The sequence below is a fragment of the Festucalex cinctus genome, chromosome 14, assembly GCF_051991245.1.
Source record: "Festucalex cinctus isolate MCC-2025b chromosome 14, RoL_Fcin_1.0, whole genome shotgun sequence".
NCBI lineage: Eukaryota > Metazoa > Chordata > Actinopteri > Syngnathiformes > Syngnathidae > Festucalex > Festucalex cinctus.
In genome coordinates this window covers 382,328-400,870 of record NC_135424.1, presented here as the reverse complement: position 1 = coordinate 400,870, position 18,543 = coordinate 382,328, and the positions used below count along the sequence as shown (strand labels likewise).

Here is an 18,543-nt window from a genome sequence, read left to right as displayed (position 1 = left end):
GAAGATAATCTTAAAAAGTGACTTTAGTGACGATATCCTTGTTGCCATATTTATACCATCTACTCATTTTAGTGTCAATTAGGAATGGAACCTGAAAATTGATTACAAATCAATTTCAACTGCTTAAAATATGCATCAAAAGATTTAGTTTTGTAAAGTTCCAAAAATGTTGCCGTTTGCAAACATTCATGTGATGTCGTGTGTGTGTGTTTGCAGGAGTACGTGCTGGCCCACACGGAGATGGCGACCACGTTGGAGGGCGCGGAGGCGGCCATCAAGAAGCAGGAGGACTTCATGACCACCATGGACGCCAACGAGGAGAAGATCAGCGGCGTGGTGGACACGGGGCGGCGGCTGGTCGCCGACGGCAACATCAACACCGAACGCATCCAGGACAAGGTGGACTCCATACACCAAAGGTGCCGCACGCACGCACACGCACGCACGCCTCCTCCTTCTTGATACATCGCAGACGCAAAAAAAAGTCAAGATGTTAGTTGGATGCCACACGTCCTTGAAAGGCGTTTTTGCGGGGATGTTTTCCGTCAGGCACAAGACGAACCGAGCGGCGGCCAGCGAGCTCCTCATGAGGCTGAAGGACAACCGAGACCTGCAGAAGTTCCTGCAGGACTGCCAGGAGGTCAGCAAGACACCGCACACTTTTCTTTTCTCTGTTCTGTTGGTTTTGTTTTTTGTCCATTTGTCTGATTGCGCTTTCGCTTCCGCCCAAGTTGACCTTGTGGATCAACGAGAAGATGCTGACGGCTCAGGACATGACGTACGACGAGGCGCGCAACCTGCACAGCAAGTGGCTCAAGCATCAGGCCTTCATGGCCGAGCTGCAGTCCAACAAGGAATGGCTGGACAAGATCCAGAAGGTCACTCCTCAAAAACAAAAAGGAATCCATTGGCTGTGGTGCAGAATAAAACGTTTGCTTGCGAGGTGCAAATGTGCAAAGGTGCAAATGCCGTTTTTCGTTTTGTTTGTTTGCGGGGTCAGGACGGCGAGGCGCTGATGGCGGAGAAGCCCGAGACGGAGGCCATGGTGCGCGAGAAGCTGTCGTCGCTGAAGAAGATGTGGGAGGAGCTGGAGTCCAGCACGCAGACCAAAGCCGAGTGTCTGTTTGACGCCAACAAGGCGGAACTGTTCACGCAGAGCTGCGCCGACCTGGGCAAGTGGCTGGCCGGCCTGGACGCGCAGCTGCTGTCGGACGACTACGGCAAAGATCTCACCTCCGTCAACATCCTGCTCAAGAAGCAACAGGTCGACACGCATCCAAAAAAAACAAAAACATCGCAAACGTTTGGATAAGATCTTTGAGAGCACCAGATGTCTCAAGACCGAGTCGGCACGGGTCAGCCATCTTGGGACAGGGGACTGCTATATTTCTAACAATTATATAGCATTTATTGAATTAATAATTAAATAATATCATAATAATGACTTAAATTGCAGATTTTTGTTGTTGTTGTGAAGTATCTAACAACAGAAATGAAAATTGCTTTTGAAATGGGGCAGAGTTGAGCAATCAACAGTTATTTGAAAGTGTGTTCCAATTGAGCAGCCCTGTCCCAAGATGGCCGCCCCTGGCTCACATCTGGCGTTTGTTGTTGGGGTCCACAGAAAACAATTTGGCGAGTGTCAGTTCAAGTTGGATTTGGAATTTCGCCTTCAGTCATCCGCTCAAGTTTCTGCGGCCGTTTGTGACGTCTTGTGGGTGCGTGCGTGTGCGCAGATGCTGGAGAGCCAGGTGGAGGTGCGCCAGAAGGAGGTGGACGAGCTGCAGAGCCAGTCGCAGGCGCTGAGTCGGGAGGGCAAAGGCTCGGACGAGGTGGACGGCCAGCGGCGGAGCGTGGAGAGCAAGTTTGGCGCTCTGCGGGCGCCGCTCCAAAGTCGCCGCGACAACCTGATGGCCTCCCGCGAGATCCACCAGTTCAACCGCGACGTCGAGGACGAGATCGTACGCACGCACGTCATCTCTTTACCTCCGTCCGTTCGTCTGCTTTCCTTCCTCTTGTTCTTCGACGGATTCCGCCTGCTTTTCCTTGTTCAACTTCCTCTCCTTGTGTTTCTGTCACCTCTATTGTTTTCTTTTTTGTCTTCATTGTTTCCTTATTTCATCCTCCTCGCCTTAGAATTTTGATCTTTTCTTCTCAATTTCACCTTCTGCTTCACATCCTCTTCCTCCTTCTCATTCTCCTTTCTGCTTCTTCTTCTCCTCCTTTTTGTCCTTTTCCCCTTTCTTTTTTTTTCTTTTTTTTTATCTTCCTGCTGACCGTGTTGTTGTTTGTTTGTTTGTTAGCTGTGGGTGGAGGAGAGGATGCCGTTGGCCACGTCCACCGACCACGGCCACAACCTCCAGACGGTGCAGCTCCTCATCAAGAAGAACCAGGTAGGATCGGGACTGGTGTGACCTGCTGGAATGCCCTTTGACCCCTCACCCCCCCCTCGGCCAGACCCTGCAGAAGGAGATCCAGGGCCACCAGCCGCGCTACGACGACATCTTTGAGCGCAGCCAGCACATCCTGCGGCAGGAGCGTCCGGCGGCGGCGGGCGAGCCCATCGGCCGGCGGCTGGCCGAGCTGCGCTCGCTGTGGGAGCAGATCGGCCGCGAGACGGAGAAGCGCCACGCCCGCCTGGGCGAGGCCCACCGCGCGCAGCAGTACTACTTTGACGCCGCCGAGGCCGAGGCCTGGATGAGCGAGCAGGAGCTCTACATGATGTCCGAGGAGAAGGCCAAGGTCGCTCGCTCACTTGTTTCATTTGTTGTTGTTTTCTGTTTATGAATGCGTTTTCATTCATCATTTGTCTTTTTTTTTCATTTAGTAATTTTTTCCCATTAAAAGTATCTTTTGTTTAGTTTAGTTTTAATTGTACTTGTTCTACAGCACAGTACATATATTTTTTTGTATCTGTGTAATGCAATGTCGTGGAGCGACGGGACCGACGCTGTTGGAAAGGTCTCGTCATGACGAATATGCGGATGGCCGTATTTCCCTGGTCGGACGTCGGGTTCGAGACAGCCGCGCAAAGACCCAAAAAAATAAAGCATGTTAAAAAAAAAAAAAAAAACTGTAAAAAATGTGCAAACCAGCGAGGCCGCGCAAGATGGACCCGCAATAAATGAGCAAACACAATACTTGTAATAGTCGGAAAAAAGTGTAAAAAGTGGTCTTGAACATTCTTCATTTACTCTGGACTGTTTTTGTTTTGGTTTTGTGCAGGACGAGCAGAGTTCGGTGGCCATGTTGAAGAAGCATCAGATCCTGGAGCAGGCGGTGGAGGATTACGCCGACACCGTCCACCAGCTGTCCGCCACCAGCCGAGGCCTGGTGGCCGCCGAGCACCCCGACAGGTAGGCCGTCGGCACCGCCGGCCAGCCGGCCAGCGACGCCGCCTGACCGTCATATGCCCCGCCCACCTCGGCAGCGAGCGCATCGGCATGCGCCAGTCGCAGGTGGACAAGCTGTACGCCGGCCTGAAGGATCTGTCGGAGGAGCGACGGGGCAAGCTGGACGAGCGCTTCCGCCTCTTCCAGCTCAACCGCGAGGTGGACGACTTGGAGCAGTGGATCGCCGAGAGGGAGGTGGTGGCCGGCTCGCACGAGCTGGGACAGGACTACGAGCACGTCACCGTGAGTCCCAAACGACGACGACAAACAAAAAGTCACTTTTGCCTTTGAAGTAAACAAACGCAACTTTTTCACCACGGCCAATTTTAAGCCAGACTTGCAAGTAACGAGCTCAAATTATTATGCCAAATCATTTTGGCAACACACATTTTTACCAGACTAAAACTAGACTAAATCCCTCAATAAATAAACAATAAGTGGAACTAAATCATTATGCATGTTTGTTGACGAATGAAAACGAGGCGAAAATGTCCTTCACATAAAAAACAAAAACTTGACTTTTTAAAAAAAAAAAAAAAAAAAAAAAAAAAGTAGTTAGAACATTTTTTTTTTTTTTTCATGTCAGTGTCTCAAATGTTGTCCAATTTGGATCCTGCAAATGCATCGTTTGGTCTGGCAAGAAACGGAGCAATATGGCCGCCTGGTGACTTTGTGACGCGCGTTGCGTTTTTCTTTTGTCAGATGCTGCAGGAGCGCTTCCGCGAGTTCGCCCGCGACACGGGCAACATCGGCCAGGAGCGCGTGGACGGCGTGAACCGGCTGGCGGACGAGCTGATCAACGCGGGCCACGGCGACGCGGCCACGGTGGCCGAGTGGAAGGACGGCCTGAACGAGGCCTGGGCCGACCTGCTGGAGCTGATCGACACGCGCACGCAGATCCTGGCCGCCTCCTTCGAGCTGCACAAGTTCTACCACGACGCCAAGGAGATCCTGGCGCGCGTGCTGGACAAGCACAAGAAGCTGCCCGAGGAGCTGGGCCGGGACCAGAACACGGTGGACGCGCTGCAGCGCGTGCACACCGCCTTCGAGCACGACATCCAGGCGCTCGGCACGCAGGTGGGCCCAAAAACGCAAAAATCTTCGGAAATCGCCTCGGAAACGTTTCGTATCGGGCGATTCCAGCCGATCACCATTCCTAGGTCACCATTCCGTTCCATGCCCATTCAGTACAAGCCCATTTTTTCATTTTTTTTTTACTCCAATTGAGAAAACACTCATCAGTAAACTTGTACATGTACACAGGCTTATATTTATTATAGTTTTGGAATTTTTCATTTTAGTTATTATTATTTATTTTTTTTAATGTGTAATTTAAATAAGTATTTTTCATGGTGATTCTGTTTTTGTTCATTTCAGTTATTTAAAGGGATACTTCACTTATTTAGCCCATTATAGCAATAAAAAGTTCATATTTTGTCTATAATTAATTTGACACTTTCATTATTTTTCGCATACAATTAGTACCTTTCAAAAGACATTTTGCAACTTGCTGTGGACTGAAAATGACATCACAAGGTCTCAGGTAACCAATCACAGCTCACCTGTTTTCTAGGTTTGGTTTACGCTCGTACAAATTTTGTTTATTTTTTTTGTATGAGATTTTTTTTTTTAACAATCATTTTTTTCCCAATATTGTGAACCTCCCCACAATATCATAACGGTTGCATGGTGATGTTTGGATATCATCACATCCCTGGTTCGCACGTGTGCCCTCCAGATCACAATGTCAACATTCCGCATACGGAAAAGTGTGAGACTTTTGCGATTGTAAATCTTTATTTTGGATTCATTTCAGGTGCGTCAGCTTCAAGAGGACGCCGTGCGTCTGCAGTCGGCGTACGCCGGAGACAAAGCGGACGACATCCAGAAGCGCGAAGGCGAGGTCAGCCCTTGCGAACGTCACCTTGACACGCGCGCACGTCATTCGTCATCCCAAAGAATGCGAATGACGACGCCCTCGCGGGAAATTGTGATGCTGATGGTGATGGTGATGATGACCATTGTTTGCTGTATTCCGTTTTTGTTTTTGTCGCCCTTCCTTTCCTTCGTGTCCCTGCAGAAGCGAAAGGGAGAGGTGAGACAACACATTTTCGACGACGTCGCGCTTCCGCTTGGCCGTGCTGGTCCTTCTTTTCAATTGATTTCATTTGAATTTTTTTTTTTTCCTCTCCGTGAGGTGAAAGCAAACACTCGCCAATCTGCTGCTGCTTTTTGTGACACTTTTTGTCACATTTTGTGCTCCACAAACAAGCAGAAATGTGTTTGAACTGTCGTTCGTGCTTGGCAACGACATGTATTGTATGGAGGACCAAAATTCAAAACGAATAAATGACTAAAACTGATAATAAAAATGAATATCAAAAAATATCATTCGAAAAAAAAAAAAAATGGAAATATAAATGGAAATAATTCACTTTTTGTCATTTATTATTTAGTCATTTCTGTATTTATTTAGTTATTTATTTACGTAGTCATTTATTTCTGTATTTATTTAGTCATTTATTTTGTCATTTATTTATTTAGTCATTTATTTATTTTGAATTTTGAATTGCTGCCACGTCATGAAAAAAAAATGATCATGATCATGTTATAAAGTTCATACGATATAAAAATATGACAATTTAGGCATATAAATATGACGTTAATGATAACGTTAACGTTATCACAAATGAGTTAATTGTGGCGATCGAGCACAAACGTGTTGTTTATTTTTCCTGATTGTTGGGACATCGTGTGATGTCCTTTGGAGTCCGGCATGAGTCGAATTTGAGCGTGCGTGGCCACTTTAGAGCGCCTCATTGAGTGCACGTAGGTCAGAGTGAAAGCAGAAGAGTTACTTGTAGAGTGCCTTGTTGTTGCCATGTGCAAAAGCCCCGCGATGGTGACCGGAGTTTTCAAGCGGATCCGTTTTCCTGCTCCATTTGTCAGGCTCGTTCACAGGCGACTTTTCAGTGACCCGTCAAAGTCGGGTTTTTTGTTTTTTTTTTTCTTTTTTGTCCTTGTCAATGCAAACGCTGCTGCTTGTTCACATAAGTCAACATCAATCACGTCAGCCATCAAGTCTATCGATCTGCTCCCAAAAATAGCACTTGGGCTCGTCCACACTGCAGCTCGCTTCCGATTTGTTGCCCATATGCCACGTGGCTGTCAAAACCAGCAATTTTGTTCTTTTTTTTTTTTTTTTCCCAAACCAGGTCTCTTCATATGTGGATGTAAATTGGATTTGCATCTGACGTGAGCGCAGTCTGGAGGCTCGGGTTGCGATCATCTGACGTGCAGATTGTCAAAACGCAACAAAAGTCACGATTTGTTTGATCGCTAAAAGCAATATGGCGGATGTAGGAACAGAAAAAAAAAGAAAAAAAAAAGCAGATCGTTGGCCAGAGGAAGTGATTTGGTTCGGAAGGTTTTGCAAAATGCGTCAGGATGCGAGAGGCCGCGTTTGCTTCCGTGAACACGCGTGACCTCGTCTTGCGCGTGCATGCGTCTCATTTCCGCCAAGTTTGGTCACGTGATCGGCGCCATCAAATCATCCGAATTGGCCGTCACCACTTGCAGTGTGAATGTCAGCTAACTGGTCGTCATCATCACAGAACAAACAATTGAAAGCGGACTCAATTCACGTCATAAAGCACAAATGTTTTTTTCATGAATTACGATCGTCGTCCTTTTCTATCCGACTTGATTTGATTGTCGCTGCCGACGTGACGATGTGCGCTTGGTTGATTGACGCTTGTTGGCAGGAAGTGACGTTCGCCGTTTGTGCGCCTTTCAGGTGCTGGAGGCGTGGAAGAACCTTCTGGAGGCGGCCGAGGGTCGGCGAGGGAAGCTGGCCGACACGGGAGACAAGTTCCGCTTCTTCAGCCTGGTGCGAGACCTCATGCTGTGGATGGACGACGTCATCCGACTCATCGAGGCGCAGGAGAAGCCGCGGTACGTCTTTGTTGACTTGAAGGAATTCATCCGCTCGTGTGCTTTGCTCCAAGTCCAAAGGTTGCTAAGGCACACAAACCTTTTTCCTATTTTCAACAAGGAATCAAAAGTGAAAATAGGTTTTCCCAAAATCTTGGCGGTCAGTCAAAGGTCGTCAAATAGGGGGAAAAAAAAAGTCTTCAACTGGGGCTGAAAAGGTTCTTTGAATACCTCCAATAATTGGATTACTAAAATGGCTAATTAGCTACAATAGCGAGTGATGCCGAATGTTACGTGCCGGGGGACACGCAATTGACAAACAAAATGGGTGGAGCCACAAAGGAAAAACACAACAAAACATCACATTATCCCTCCTCACAAACACAGAACGGAGTCTGAACGCTTCCCAATGTCGGGCCACTCTCCCGACCTTCCAGCTGCCCCAGTGCAACATCGAATGAATAATGGATAAGTTGAATGAATGGATGAATTCATGGCCAAGTCATACGAATCAAATTGTGGAACGAATAACCAGACAAACTTATGGCGAAAGTTCGAGTTCGAGCCTTCCTGCTCGAAATCTGATTGGAGCAAACGAAGCGGAGTAAATGTGACTCTATTGACAGTGCGACCAAATAGACAATTTCAGAGGAATATTTGCACTTGGAAGAGAGTCAAATAAATTCAAAAATAATAAGAATCAGAGTCAAAAATCAAACTCACAGCTGCTCTACACGATCGGCCACGGAGCTTCTGACATCGGCGACGTCAGCCGGAATCTTCCTGCAAGCGAGTTTGCTTATTTCTTTCTTTCATCCAAAACGAGTCTCAAAGCTGAAGCTGCAGATCGCGACGTCCTTCCCCAACCCATGAAAGAGGCTTTTATCATTTCTTTTTCTTTTTTTTTTCAGTTCTTGACTTTATTCTCTTCCAAGTGTAAATACATAATAGCCTCCTCGAAAAATACAAAAAAACGATCCACAGACTTGAAAGATGAGATGTCTGGCTAGCTAGCTACAGTAGATCGATCGATCGATCGATAGATTACCAAAAAAAAGTGTCAGCCGTTAACAGCCAACTGCTGGTCGCTGTCATTTGTTGTCACTCAGCCGGTCGGGTCCTGCCTTTTAAAGCCACACACGATCAAAGTCACAGATGTGTGGCACTTACCTGCACATTTTATTGTTTCAAAAGGGGAAATCCATTTTTATCCAGTGAATCAAAGGATAATTGGATGTAATCATATTTGATAGCTTTTTTGTGTTGTGATAGTAACGCGCATGTTGTTGTTGTTGTTGTTGTTGCTGCTGCTGCAGCGACGTGTCGTCGGTGGAGCTGCTGATGAACAACCACCAGGGCATCAAAGCGGAGATCGACGCGCGCAACGACAGCTTCACCGCCTGCATCGAGTTGGGCAAATCGCTCCTGGCCAGGAAGCATTACGCCTCCGACGAGGTGCGTGCGTGCGTGCGTGTCGCAACGTCAGCGACAAAACATTTGAAGACGCTCGCGTTGTCTGTCGCTTTTCAGCCAGTTGGCTCAAATGGCTTGAAATATGTAAAGTCAAATCATCCTTCGTTTGTGACGTCGTCGTGACTGCGCGTGTCCTTCAGATCAAAGACAAGTTGCTGCAGTTGACGGACAAGCGGAAAGAGATGATTGACAAGTGGGAGGACCGGTGGGAGTGGCTTCGACTGGGTGAGGAGAGGCCCGCGCCGGCCACCAGGTGGCGCCGAGCTGACGACGTTGTCATTCATTTTGTCCCTTCCCGCTTGCGCGCGCAGTGCTGGAGGTGCACCAGTTCTCGCGCGACGCGGGCGTGGCGGAGGCGTGGCTTCTGGGCCAGGAGTCGTACCTGTCCAGCCGCGAGATGGGCCAGAGCGTGGCCGACGTGGAGAAGCTCATCAAGAGGCACGAGGCCTTCGAGAAGTCGGCCGCCACCTGGGAGGAGCGCTTCGCCGCCCTCGAGAGGTTGACCACGGTAAGGACACGTTGTCAAGGGAAACCAAAAACAAACAAAAAATGTCCTCCTGTGCGCACGTTCAGATGGAATTACTGGAAGTGAGAAGAAGGCAAGAGGAGGAAGAGAGGATGAAGCAGCCGCCGGTTGCCGAGGCGACGGCCGCCGCCGCGCAGCAAAGGTGAGCGCAATCAACGCACCTGTTAATCGGCTTTCACACGCATCGTCATCTCCGTCAAAACGATCCCAAATTGTTTCCAAGTCATCGGATCGGCGGGGGGGAGAAAAAAACAAAAAACAAGATTCTTCTGGCCTGCAAATGGCATTCTGCAGTGCAAACATTACTTTTTAAAAATATATATATTGTTCAATTCAATGATTTCAAATCTTTCAAGAAATAATAAATTATCATAATTATAATAAAACAAACAACATAGAATAAATAAATATATAATAAATTATTTCAATGAATTGAAGTAAACGTTTACAGCTTTTAAGAAAAATCATGATTTAATTGAATTATTTTAAGAAAGAATGAATTATAATAATAAAACAATAAATAATCTAAAATAGAGTAAATCATTAAATTATTTAAATGAATTGATTTAAACATTTCCAACTTTCTTTAAAAAATGTAATGAAACTATTTTACGAAATAGTAAATGATAATAATAAAACAAATAAGAAATGAATGTTATTGAATGTCATGAATGTTCTTATTTATATTGTGCTGAAAGTGAGATTGTCTCGTTCTGCTGCTGTTGACTGATTTTGTTGTTTGTTTGTTTGTTTTTAGGGAGGGCGACGCGGCGAGTCCGAACGGGCCGAGCAGCGATCCGGACTCGGCCAGGGTTAGTTACCGCTCGCCCGCCTACCAGCAGTACTACAACACGCGAAACCGCACACGCGCGCCGCGACAATAAACACATACACGCACTTCATACGTTACGTTACGATACGATACGGGAATTGTTTGTGGCCGTGAAATCAACGCGTTGTGACGTTAAAAAGCAGGACGGAAGAACTCATCAAGTTGAAATGACTTGAAAAATCATCATCATCATCATCATAATGAGACAAACGATGACGCGGGATGTAACGATATCCAAACATCACCATATGATATCATGACAGGCTGTGCATTTCATCCAAATTCAATTCCAATGTCAATGATTACACTCCACAATTACAAAATCAGCATCATCGTAAAAAACGAAAGATTATTAATAATAACTTTGGAGTTGTGTAAATGTATTCACTTGCACCTTTTAACATTTTAAAATAATTCATTTAATCAATTTTGTTTCATCCAAAGGAAACTTGCATAATTATAGTGTTTCAAATGGTTTCATTTGTCTTCATATTTTTGATTAGTTTTTTTACATGTGAACATTTTCTTGTTTTAAACCAAAAGAAAAAGAAAAAAGATGGATCGTCGTCCTACATCATGCGCAACTACGCAACACAAATTGACATTCTTGCCCCTCCCCCTCATCTGTTTTGCTTTCTCTTTCTTTTTTGACCCCCCCGCAGTCCCATCCCGACCCCCCCGTCCTCCTGTCCACTCAGCTCTTAATGTCCGTCCTTCTTCTCTACGTTCTCCTCTACAAGCTCATCGGCGCAAATTGAAACTCGCAAATTGGCAAAATGATGTCGCGCGAGCCTCAATAAAAGTAGAATATGAAAAATATTCCGCGTTTTAGATTTGCAAAATCATCATCATCGTCATCATTGTCATGGTCACAACGTTGTTGATTTTTGTTGTCTGTTCATTTTTGAAATGTTGTCATTGTCTGGATTTGTTTGCATTTCCCGCATGTTGACACGTCACGTGCACTAACGCATCACGTCATCATCACGTCACCTTCTGCTTCATGTCTGGCTGCGTGTCACGTGTTGATCTCGTGTTGACAGATGTGCAGGTTGGCAACATTTTTAGCTCCGCACATAAAAAAAAAAAAAAAAAAAAAAAAAAAAAAAGTTTGACACACACAATTTTAGTTCTGATTTCAGTCCCACGAGCTTCTGTTAAATGTAAAAAAAAAAAAAAGTCACTGTTGTATGAAGTGTTTTTTTTGTTTTTTTGTTTTCCAAATAAACAAGTTTTAATGCAACACATTTTGTAAAAACATAAAAGAAATCAGGTGTTTGATAATTTTTTTTTTTTGAAAGCAGATGTGGAAAATCCTCATTTTGACCTCATCCAAAAAACGCAATATATAGAAATATATAGAAACCAAGTTTGATATTTTGCTTATTTATTTCACAATTGAAAGTGTCGTAAATGTTTTGCGTATCCAACATAAACGTTGTGTGAAATCTTTTCTTCAAGTATGCACAGTTGATCAGTCAATCTTCAGTTGTTGAATTTGAAGCTCGTTTCAGTTCTTAACTTGCTCGGATGTTCACATTTCAAAAGATTTCACCTTCCAATCAACACAATTGATTGCAAATGTTATGTGCTGGAAATGTTGGTGCGGTCCAAAGAGGACGCGCAAGTTGGAAGGAAAATGATCTCGTCCAATAGGGACGCTCGTTATCATCGGCGTCGTGGAGACGAAAACAAAACCAAAAAAAAAACACTTTTGGCACGTCATTGTCCAGCCATGAATTGTGACAAGCGATTGACAACCGATAATGAGTGACGATTCGTCCAACAATGCAAGAAACATCTCACGGAGCTTCTTGCTCTCATTTCAACATATTTTCAGTCACTTGCATCATCATCATCACTTCTTCATTCATTTAAAAATAAATGCATACAGTTTAGGTCTGATGGCACCGAACATTTTGAGTGGTTGAAATTGGAAAAAAGTATTCCAAAATGACTTGAAAGGAAAAACCATATTTTGGACAAAATGACACGAATTGAGACAAATCAAATTTCCATCCAGAGGTTAATAAAAAAACAAAAAGTAAAGCAAGTATTCCACTTTTGAAAAGTTGTTATTGGAGTGAATATTTGCTTTTTGCTCACTCCACGTCCAAGTTGTGCGATGCGACGCCCAAAACGGGCCACAAAAACACTCAAACCACTTGAAGAAGTTTTTCAATTTCAATCGTCAAACTTTCTTGCTCCAATCGTACACTCGATGTGAGTCATAAATGTTAACAACTCTTAGTAAAAGCTCTCAATTGGTACTCATGAGCTAACTTTTTGTTAGCACTAATCATGAGTTGGTAATGAATATTAATAAGTTGACGATAAACACTATGCTAGTTCTAAACGCCACTTAATCATCATCATGAGCTGCCCAGTTCCTGTTGCGCTTCTCCTGTTAACGGTTGGATTGGTCGCCGGACAGCCGGGCGACCGTCGACATTGCGACTGAGTGGGGAGGCGGAGCCGCCTTGCCGGCGCCGTCGGCGACTGCTTGACCGCTTGCGAGCGGTGGCGCCGCCTTTGGGCGTCTGCGCCGGTTCCCATCCGAGCTCCGAGCAGCGTTGATCGGTTCCCGCCGGCCCAGCGACACCTTTAGCGTGGTAATGAAGCAACGAGACCGCCGAGTGGCTTGGCGTGGGCGTGGCTTGGCGTGGGCGTGGCGTGGGCGTGGTGTGCCGCCCACTTGCAAGCAATTGCGCTTGAGTGGGATTTGATTGTTGCTGATGTTTTTGTTTTGCTTGCATGACGTCGCTTGCATGAGCTTTCCTCACACAAATTGGAATGAAACCGACTCGAGATGGATTCAAACCTGGACAAAACTAGCACAACCAGGACTGAATTGCAGAATTCAAGCCGGGCTTCTGTTAGCGGGACTAACACTGGATGACCTTGAATCCACCAGGCGTACACCTGGATCAAATCAGGTCTGAACAAGGATTCAACCTGGAATGGACTCAAATGAGTGAATTAGGAACAAACGCAAGATGACAGCCATCTTGTCCAAACCTGGTTTCGTCCCTAACCTGTTCAAAACCTGGATTCAAAACATTGATATGGATTAATCCCGTCATTTACTGTCAATGTTGCAGAATTTAAACCAGGATTAAACGGGAACAAAACAAAGACTAAAACTGGACAAAGACAGGACTGGAACAAATAAAGTGGGACTACGTTTGAATTATTGCGGTAATTAGTAAGAACTAGACCAGGATTAAATCAGGACTGACTCCAGATTCAACATTGACTGAACATGGACAATTCCAGGAGTGTCCTAATCCTGGATCGAAGCAGGACGAAACCTGGATGAATCCGGTTGCCAGCCCGGACTGATGAGGACGTTTGGTGCAAGGTGGTCCCACACGCAACCTTGCCCATCTTTTCTTGATGATTGTGCTGCGCTCTTGCATGCTGTTGCTCGTCATCCCACCGACAAGAAAATCGTTCTAATCTCGCTCCGACTAATCAATCAATCAATCAATCATCATCGTCAACTGCGGCCGTGTTTCCTGACGCCGCGGCCTGTTTTTTGCAGGAGGACGGCGGCGTTGGCGACGCGGTCAACGGCGTGTCGGGTCCCAGCCCCGCCGGGTCCCCGGGGGGCCCCCGCAAAGCCAAGGCCGGCCAGCAGGCGGCCACGCTGCCCGTCAAGACCCAGCAGGAGGCGCCGTCGGCGGCCAGCTCGCAGATGGAGGGCTTCCTGCACCGCAAGCACGAGTGGGAGGGCCACAACAAGAAAGCGTCCAGCAGGTACCGCGCGCTGCTAACTTTGCGCTAACGCGGCCTCAAACGCGCCATCCGGTCTTGAGGGGTCCAAATCGAGTGCGACGATATATCGATATGTCGATAAATCCGTATGCCGATATTTGTTGTTAATATGCAGCCACTAGAACGCCTCCATTGTTGATGACTTGTTGAGCAATTCCGTGGCGGGCCACTAGGGGGAGCTCCTCACAAAATGAAGAAGTAGAAGAAGACGACTCATCAGCGCTCTTTGGCTTGTTTTGCATACACGTTTGTATGAAAAATGTGTATCAGATCTTCACTTTTCAAACATTATTTTATGCTTTGGACTTTTTGAAGCACACAATTTCACATTAATATTGATTTCATTGGATTTAATATTTAAGGAATTTTTTGTTTTTTATGTGCTCCACAAAAAATTGTCAGTTTCTAAAATGAAACAATTGACTATATGACAAGTTGCATAAGTGTTGAAGAAAGACAAATTTGTTATGTATATATATATATTTTTTTTTATTTTTATTTCAATGAACCTCGAATAAATGAAAAAGAAAATATTACAAACGAAAGTAAATGAAAATACTTAGATTAATCTGTAAAAATGTTTCACAAGAAAAATGATGGAAAAAAAACAACCTTTTGATGATGTGAATTGGCGGGAAGAAAGAAGGCGTGCGGCGCCCTCTAGCGGTGGCGATTGCAGGCTGTTGATTGTGGTTTGGTGGCGTTCAGGTCGTGGCACCACGTCTACTGCGTGATCAACCATCAGGAGTTGGGCTTCTACAAGGACCACAAGAGCGCCACGCAGGGAATCCCCTACCACGGCGAGATCCCCGTCGCGCTCAAAGACGCCGCCTGCGAGGTGGCGCTCGGCTACAAGAAGAAGAAACACGTCTTCAAGCTCAAGTCAGTCCCAAGCGCAAGCGCAAGCAGACTTTTGATTTCACGCGTCTTGAATTTGACGTGTCTTTGATTTGACGCACATTTAATACACCGAATGTTTTGTCTTTGAGACGACACTGTTGAATCAAAGACACGGCTGAGATTCGGCGTGTCTTTGATTCGAGGTGCGTTTCGATTCAATCTGAGCCTGCGATTTGCCTTTTTCATCCTGCTCCATTAATCATTTGTGTCTTTGATCACAACAGAGTCACTGACGGCAACGAGTATCTCTTCCAAGCCAAAGATGATGTGAGTCATGACTTCCATCCTGGTTGAAACCATTTTTTATTTCAATAGGGTTTGAGACTGGATTCATCTCAATTCACTTCTGGGTAAGACCGAGTTTAGTCCAGGTTGAATTCTGATTGAATTCAAATTTAGCGTCATCCTGTTTTAAGTGTTGCTTTATTTTACACACTCCATCTATGTCTAGTCCAGATATAGTCTGGTTTTAATGAAGGTACAGTCCAGCATGAATCCTGATTGAGTCCATGTTGAATCCAATTTTAGTCCTGGTCGAGTGAATGTGCTAGAAAAGGCCCAAATACACGCAGCTGCTTTGATGTGCCGCAGTTCACCGCACGTCACGAAGGAAGTGAAAGGAACGCTAATGCTAACGCTAGCGCCATTTGTGGTGTGGTTTTTGTTTTGTTTTGTTTTGTTTTGCGGCGCAGGAGGAGATGAATTCGTGGATCTCCACCATCTCGGCGGCCATTTTGGGCGAGAAGGGCGAGGTGACGCCGAGCAGCCACAGCACGCCGGCGCCCGCCGCCGCCGCCCGCGCCCACACCATGCCGGCCTCGGCCGCTCGCTCCGTCACCGCGGAAGCCGAGACGGCGGCGGCGGCGGCGGCGGCGGCCGAGTCCAGCCCGGGCAAGCGCGACAAAGACAAAGAGAAACGCTTCAGTCTCTTCAGCAAGAAGAAATAAACGCTAACGACTAGCTCCTCCCCCTCCCTCCACTGTCCCTCCCCTTCTTCCTGTTCCTGTTGGTCGCTCTGGTGCTGATTGGCTCGTCCCCGGTTGCATGGGGGCTGGTACCATGTTGAAACCCCGCCCCTCTCGATTTGACGCCGCGCGTAGTCGTAAAACGTCAAATATGAAGAAGAAATACATCAATAATAATAACAATAACCACCTTAGTCTTGTGTAACTTTTCCACTTTTAGCCGTCCGGACGCTCGCTCGCTCGTGCAGAATCCTCCTCGTCTTCCTCCTCGTCCTCCTCGTCCTCCTCGTCCTCGTCCTCGTCTCGTTCCGATGCGAGCCGCTCCAGCGCGTCCCTTGGAGCCGAAATTGTCCACTCTGTGCCTAACAACAATCCAAGTCCGGCCCAGAGATGTCGTCCTGCTTTCAACTCCTTTTTTTTGGTTTGGTTTCTTTCTTTGTTTGCTTGTGCTTTCATTCTGGTCCAATCTGGCTTTAGTTCTGGTTGAGCCCTGGTTTCATCCTGGTGCAGTCCGGTCCTGGATCAGGTTTCATCCTGATTTCATCCAGATTGAGTCATTGTTGAGACTAGATTTACTCCAGATCTGGTTCAGGCCAGGTTTCAACTTCATTTAGTCCAAATTGAATCCAGATTTGGATTTAATGCAGGTTTGGGCCTGATTAAGTCCGATTGTGACTTCAAGTGGCGCTGGTGAAAGGTTTTCTTGGGTGATCCGGTTTCATAGCGATCACTGATGGTCTTGCTTGACTTTTGAGGTAAATGTACAACTTGTGTATAAGAAAGAAAAGAAAAAAGAAATCCATCCTATTGTCATGATATAATCTGCGTACTGGACTGAGAGCTCGTTTAGTCCCAATGGAATCCAGGTTTGATCCAAATCTGCTTGTTTGGTCCTGCTTCAGTCCAGTTGTAATCCTTGTTGAGACCGGCTTTAGTCCAGGTTTGAATCTTGATTCCTGAATATGTACAAGTTGTGTATAAAAAGAAAAAGACGTAATCTGCCGTATTGTCGCTTCTACTAATCTGCTTGATGGAGCCAAATTGTCAAAACGTCGGAAGAAGAAAATGGAAACGAATGTTGATCTTGGTGACGTGCGCTGACCTTTCAAAACGTCGTCGTCTTCTTCTTCTTCTCGTCACATTTGGAAAACACCAAAGTCGCTTGGCGCTTTTTTTTGATGGTGGCTTGCTTTTTTTTTTTTTTTTTTTTTCTTTGGCTTTTCTTTCTGTCTTTTTTTTTTTCCTCTCTGGCCTCCAATGAACACAATCCAACTCCGCCTGGTAACAAAGCAGCCAATGAGAGGCAGTCTGGCTTTTGGGTGCGCTTGTTTTGTGTACCCGACTGCCTTTTTTTTCTCTCTTTTTCAGCGTGTAGTGCGCATACGCACAGTGACTCACCGTAACCGTAGTAACCGGCACAGATACCGTCGTTAGTTGATCGCGCACGTTTGATAATGCCACCACGGGGGGGTTTGTGCGGTGTGTTTTAGGGGTCCTGACGGGGGTCGCAAGGGATGGGGGGGGGTTCACTGCTAGTTGGATGTGCACCTGTAGACTCCCCCTGTCCTCCCCCTTCCTCCCACTCCTCTCTCTCTCTCTCTCTCTCTCTCTCTCTCTCTCTCTCTCTCTCTCTCTCTCTCTTTCTCTTGCTCTGTCTGTTACATAAATGCAAAGAGCCATTAAACTGCTTTTAAAACCGACGCTCACTTTGTGTTTCTTGCAACACGTCACATGACATCACTTCCTGCCTTCTGATGAACGTCAATAGTTTGATCTCTAGCTACACATTTTTGGGGGGGCAAATTAAAAAAAATAAATCCAAATCAGAATTGTCCTAATTGTCATTTTTTTGTTTAACATAAGAAAAGCCTTACTATACATGGTCTTTTTTTTTCTTTTTCTTTTTTTTCTTTTTTTAATAAAAATTAAATAATTTTTTGTTTAACATGATAAAAGCTTTACTATGCATGGTCTTTTTTTTTTTTTTAAATAAAAAAGCCTTCCTATACATTGTCATTTTTTTAACATAATAAAAGCCTTATTATACATGGTCTTTTTTTTTTTTTTTTTTTTATAAAAAAGTCTTACTATACATTGTCATTTTTTGTTTAACATAAGAGCCTTATTATACATGGTCATTTTTTTTTTTTAAATAAAAAAGCGTTCCTATACATTGTCATTTTTTTTAACACAATAAATGCCTTACTATACATGGTCTTTTTTTTTTTTTTTTTTTTTTTTTTATAAAAAAGCCTTACTATACATTGTCATTTTTTGTTTAACATAATAAAAGCCTTACTATACATGGTCTTTTTTTTTTTTTTTTTTTTTTATAAAAAAGCCTTACTATACATTGTCATTTTTTGTTTAACATAATAAAAGCCTTACTATACATGGTCTTTTTTTTTTTTTTTTTTTTTATAAAAAAGCCTTACTATACATTGTCATTTTTTGTTTAACATAATAAAAGCCTTATTATACATGGTCTTTTTTTTTTTAAATAAAAAAAGCCTTACTATACATTGTCATTTTTTGTTTAACATAATAAAAGCCTTATTATACATGGTCTTTTTTTTTTTTAAATAAAAAAAGCCTTACTATACATTGTCATTTTTTGTTTAACATAAGAGCCTTATTATACATGGTCATTTTTTTTTTTTTTAAATAAAAAAGCGTTCCTATACATTGTCATTTTTTTAACACAATAAAAGCCTTATTATACATGGTCTTTTTTTTTTTTTTTTT

General features: G+C 44.8%; 1 protein-coding gene and 1 long non-coding RNA gene across 4 annotated transcripts in view; one reads left to right on the top strand and one right to left on the bottom strand.

Annotated features, from left to right (window-relative positions):
• sptbn1 (spectrin, beta, non-erythrocytic 1) overlaps window positions 1–17,498 on the top strand; it is a 55,062-nt gene extending 37,564 nt beyond the window's left edge. For all 3 annotated transcript variants that reach the window (XM_077495323.1, XM_077495322.1, XM_077495321.1), the window contains 21 exons: window positions 217–419; window positions 550–640; window positions 732–878; window positions 1,001–1,264; window positions 1,737–1,961; window positions 2,304–2,393; window positions 2,458–2,742; window positions 3,226–3,356; window positions 3,431–3,635; window positions 4,095–4,469; window positions 5,209–5,295; window positions 7,189–7,346; window positions 8,642–8,780; window positions 8,939–9,023; window positions 9,110–9,306; window positions 9,372–9,466; window positions 10,082–10,136; window positions 13,701–13,915; window positions 14,642–14,815; window positions 15,058–15,100; window positions 15,526–17,498. In XM_077495323.1, coding sequence (XP_077351449.1) covers window positions 217–419; window positions 550–640; window positions 732–878; window positions 1,001–1,264; window positions 1,737–1,961; window positions 2,304–2,393; window positions 2,458–2,742; window positions 3,226–3,356; window positions 3,431–3,635; window positions 4,095–4,469; window positions 5,209–5,295; window positions 7,189–7,346; window positions 8,642–8,780; window positions 8,939–9,023; window positions 9,110–9,306; window positions 9,372–9,466; window positions 10,082–10,136; window positions 13,701–13,915; window positions 14,642–14,815; window positions 15,058–15,100; window positions 15,526–15,780 — 3,519 coding nt within the window. In that variant the 3' untranslated portion in view covers window positions 15,781–17,498. The remainder of the gene's footprint in view (window positions 1–216; window positions 420–549; window positions 641–731; window positions 879–1,000; window positions 1,265–1,736; window positions 1,962–2,303; window positions 2,394–2,457; window positions 2,743–3,225; window positions 3,357–3,430; window positions 3,636–4,094; window positions 4,470–5,208; window positions 5,296–7,188; window positions 7,347–8,641; window positions 8,781–8,938; window positions 9,024–9,109; window positions 9,307–9,371; window positions 9,467–10,081; window positions 10,137–13,700; window positions 13,916–14,641; window positions 14,816–15,057; window positions 15,101–15,525) is intronic.
• LOC144001207 (uncharacterized) lies at window positions 5,171–8,412 on the bottom strand. Its single transcript, XR_013278408.1, has 2 exons — window positions 8,049–8,412; window positions 5,171–5,466 (listed from the first exon to the last, which is right to left on the bottom strand). It is a non-coding gene; the product is annotated as an uncharacterized LOC144001207 (long non-coding RNA).
• Window positions 17,499–18,543: the final 1,045 nt, after the last annotated feature.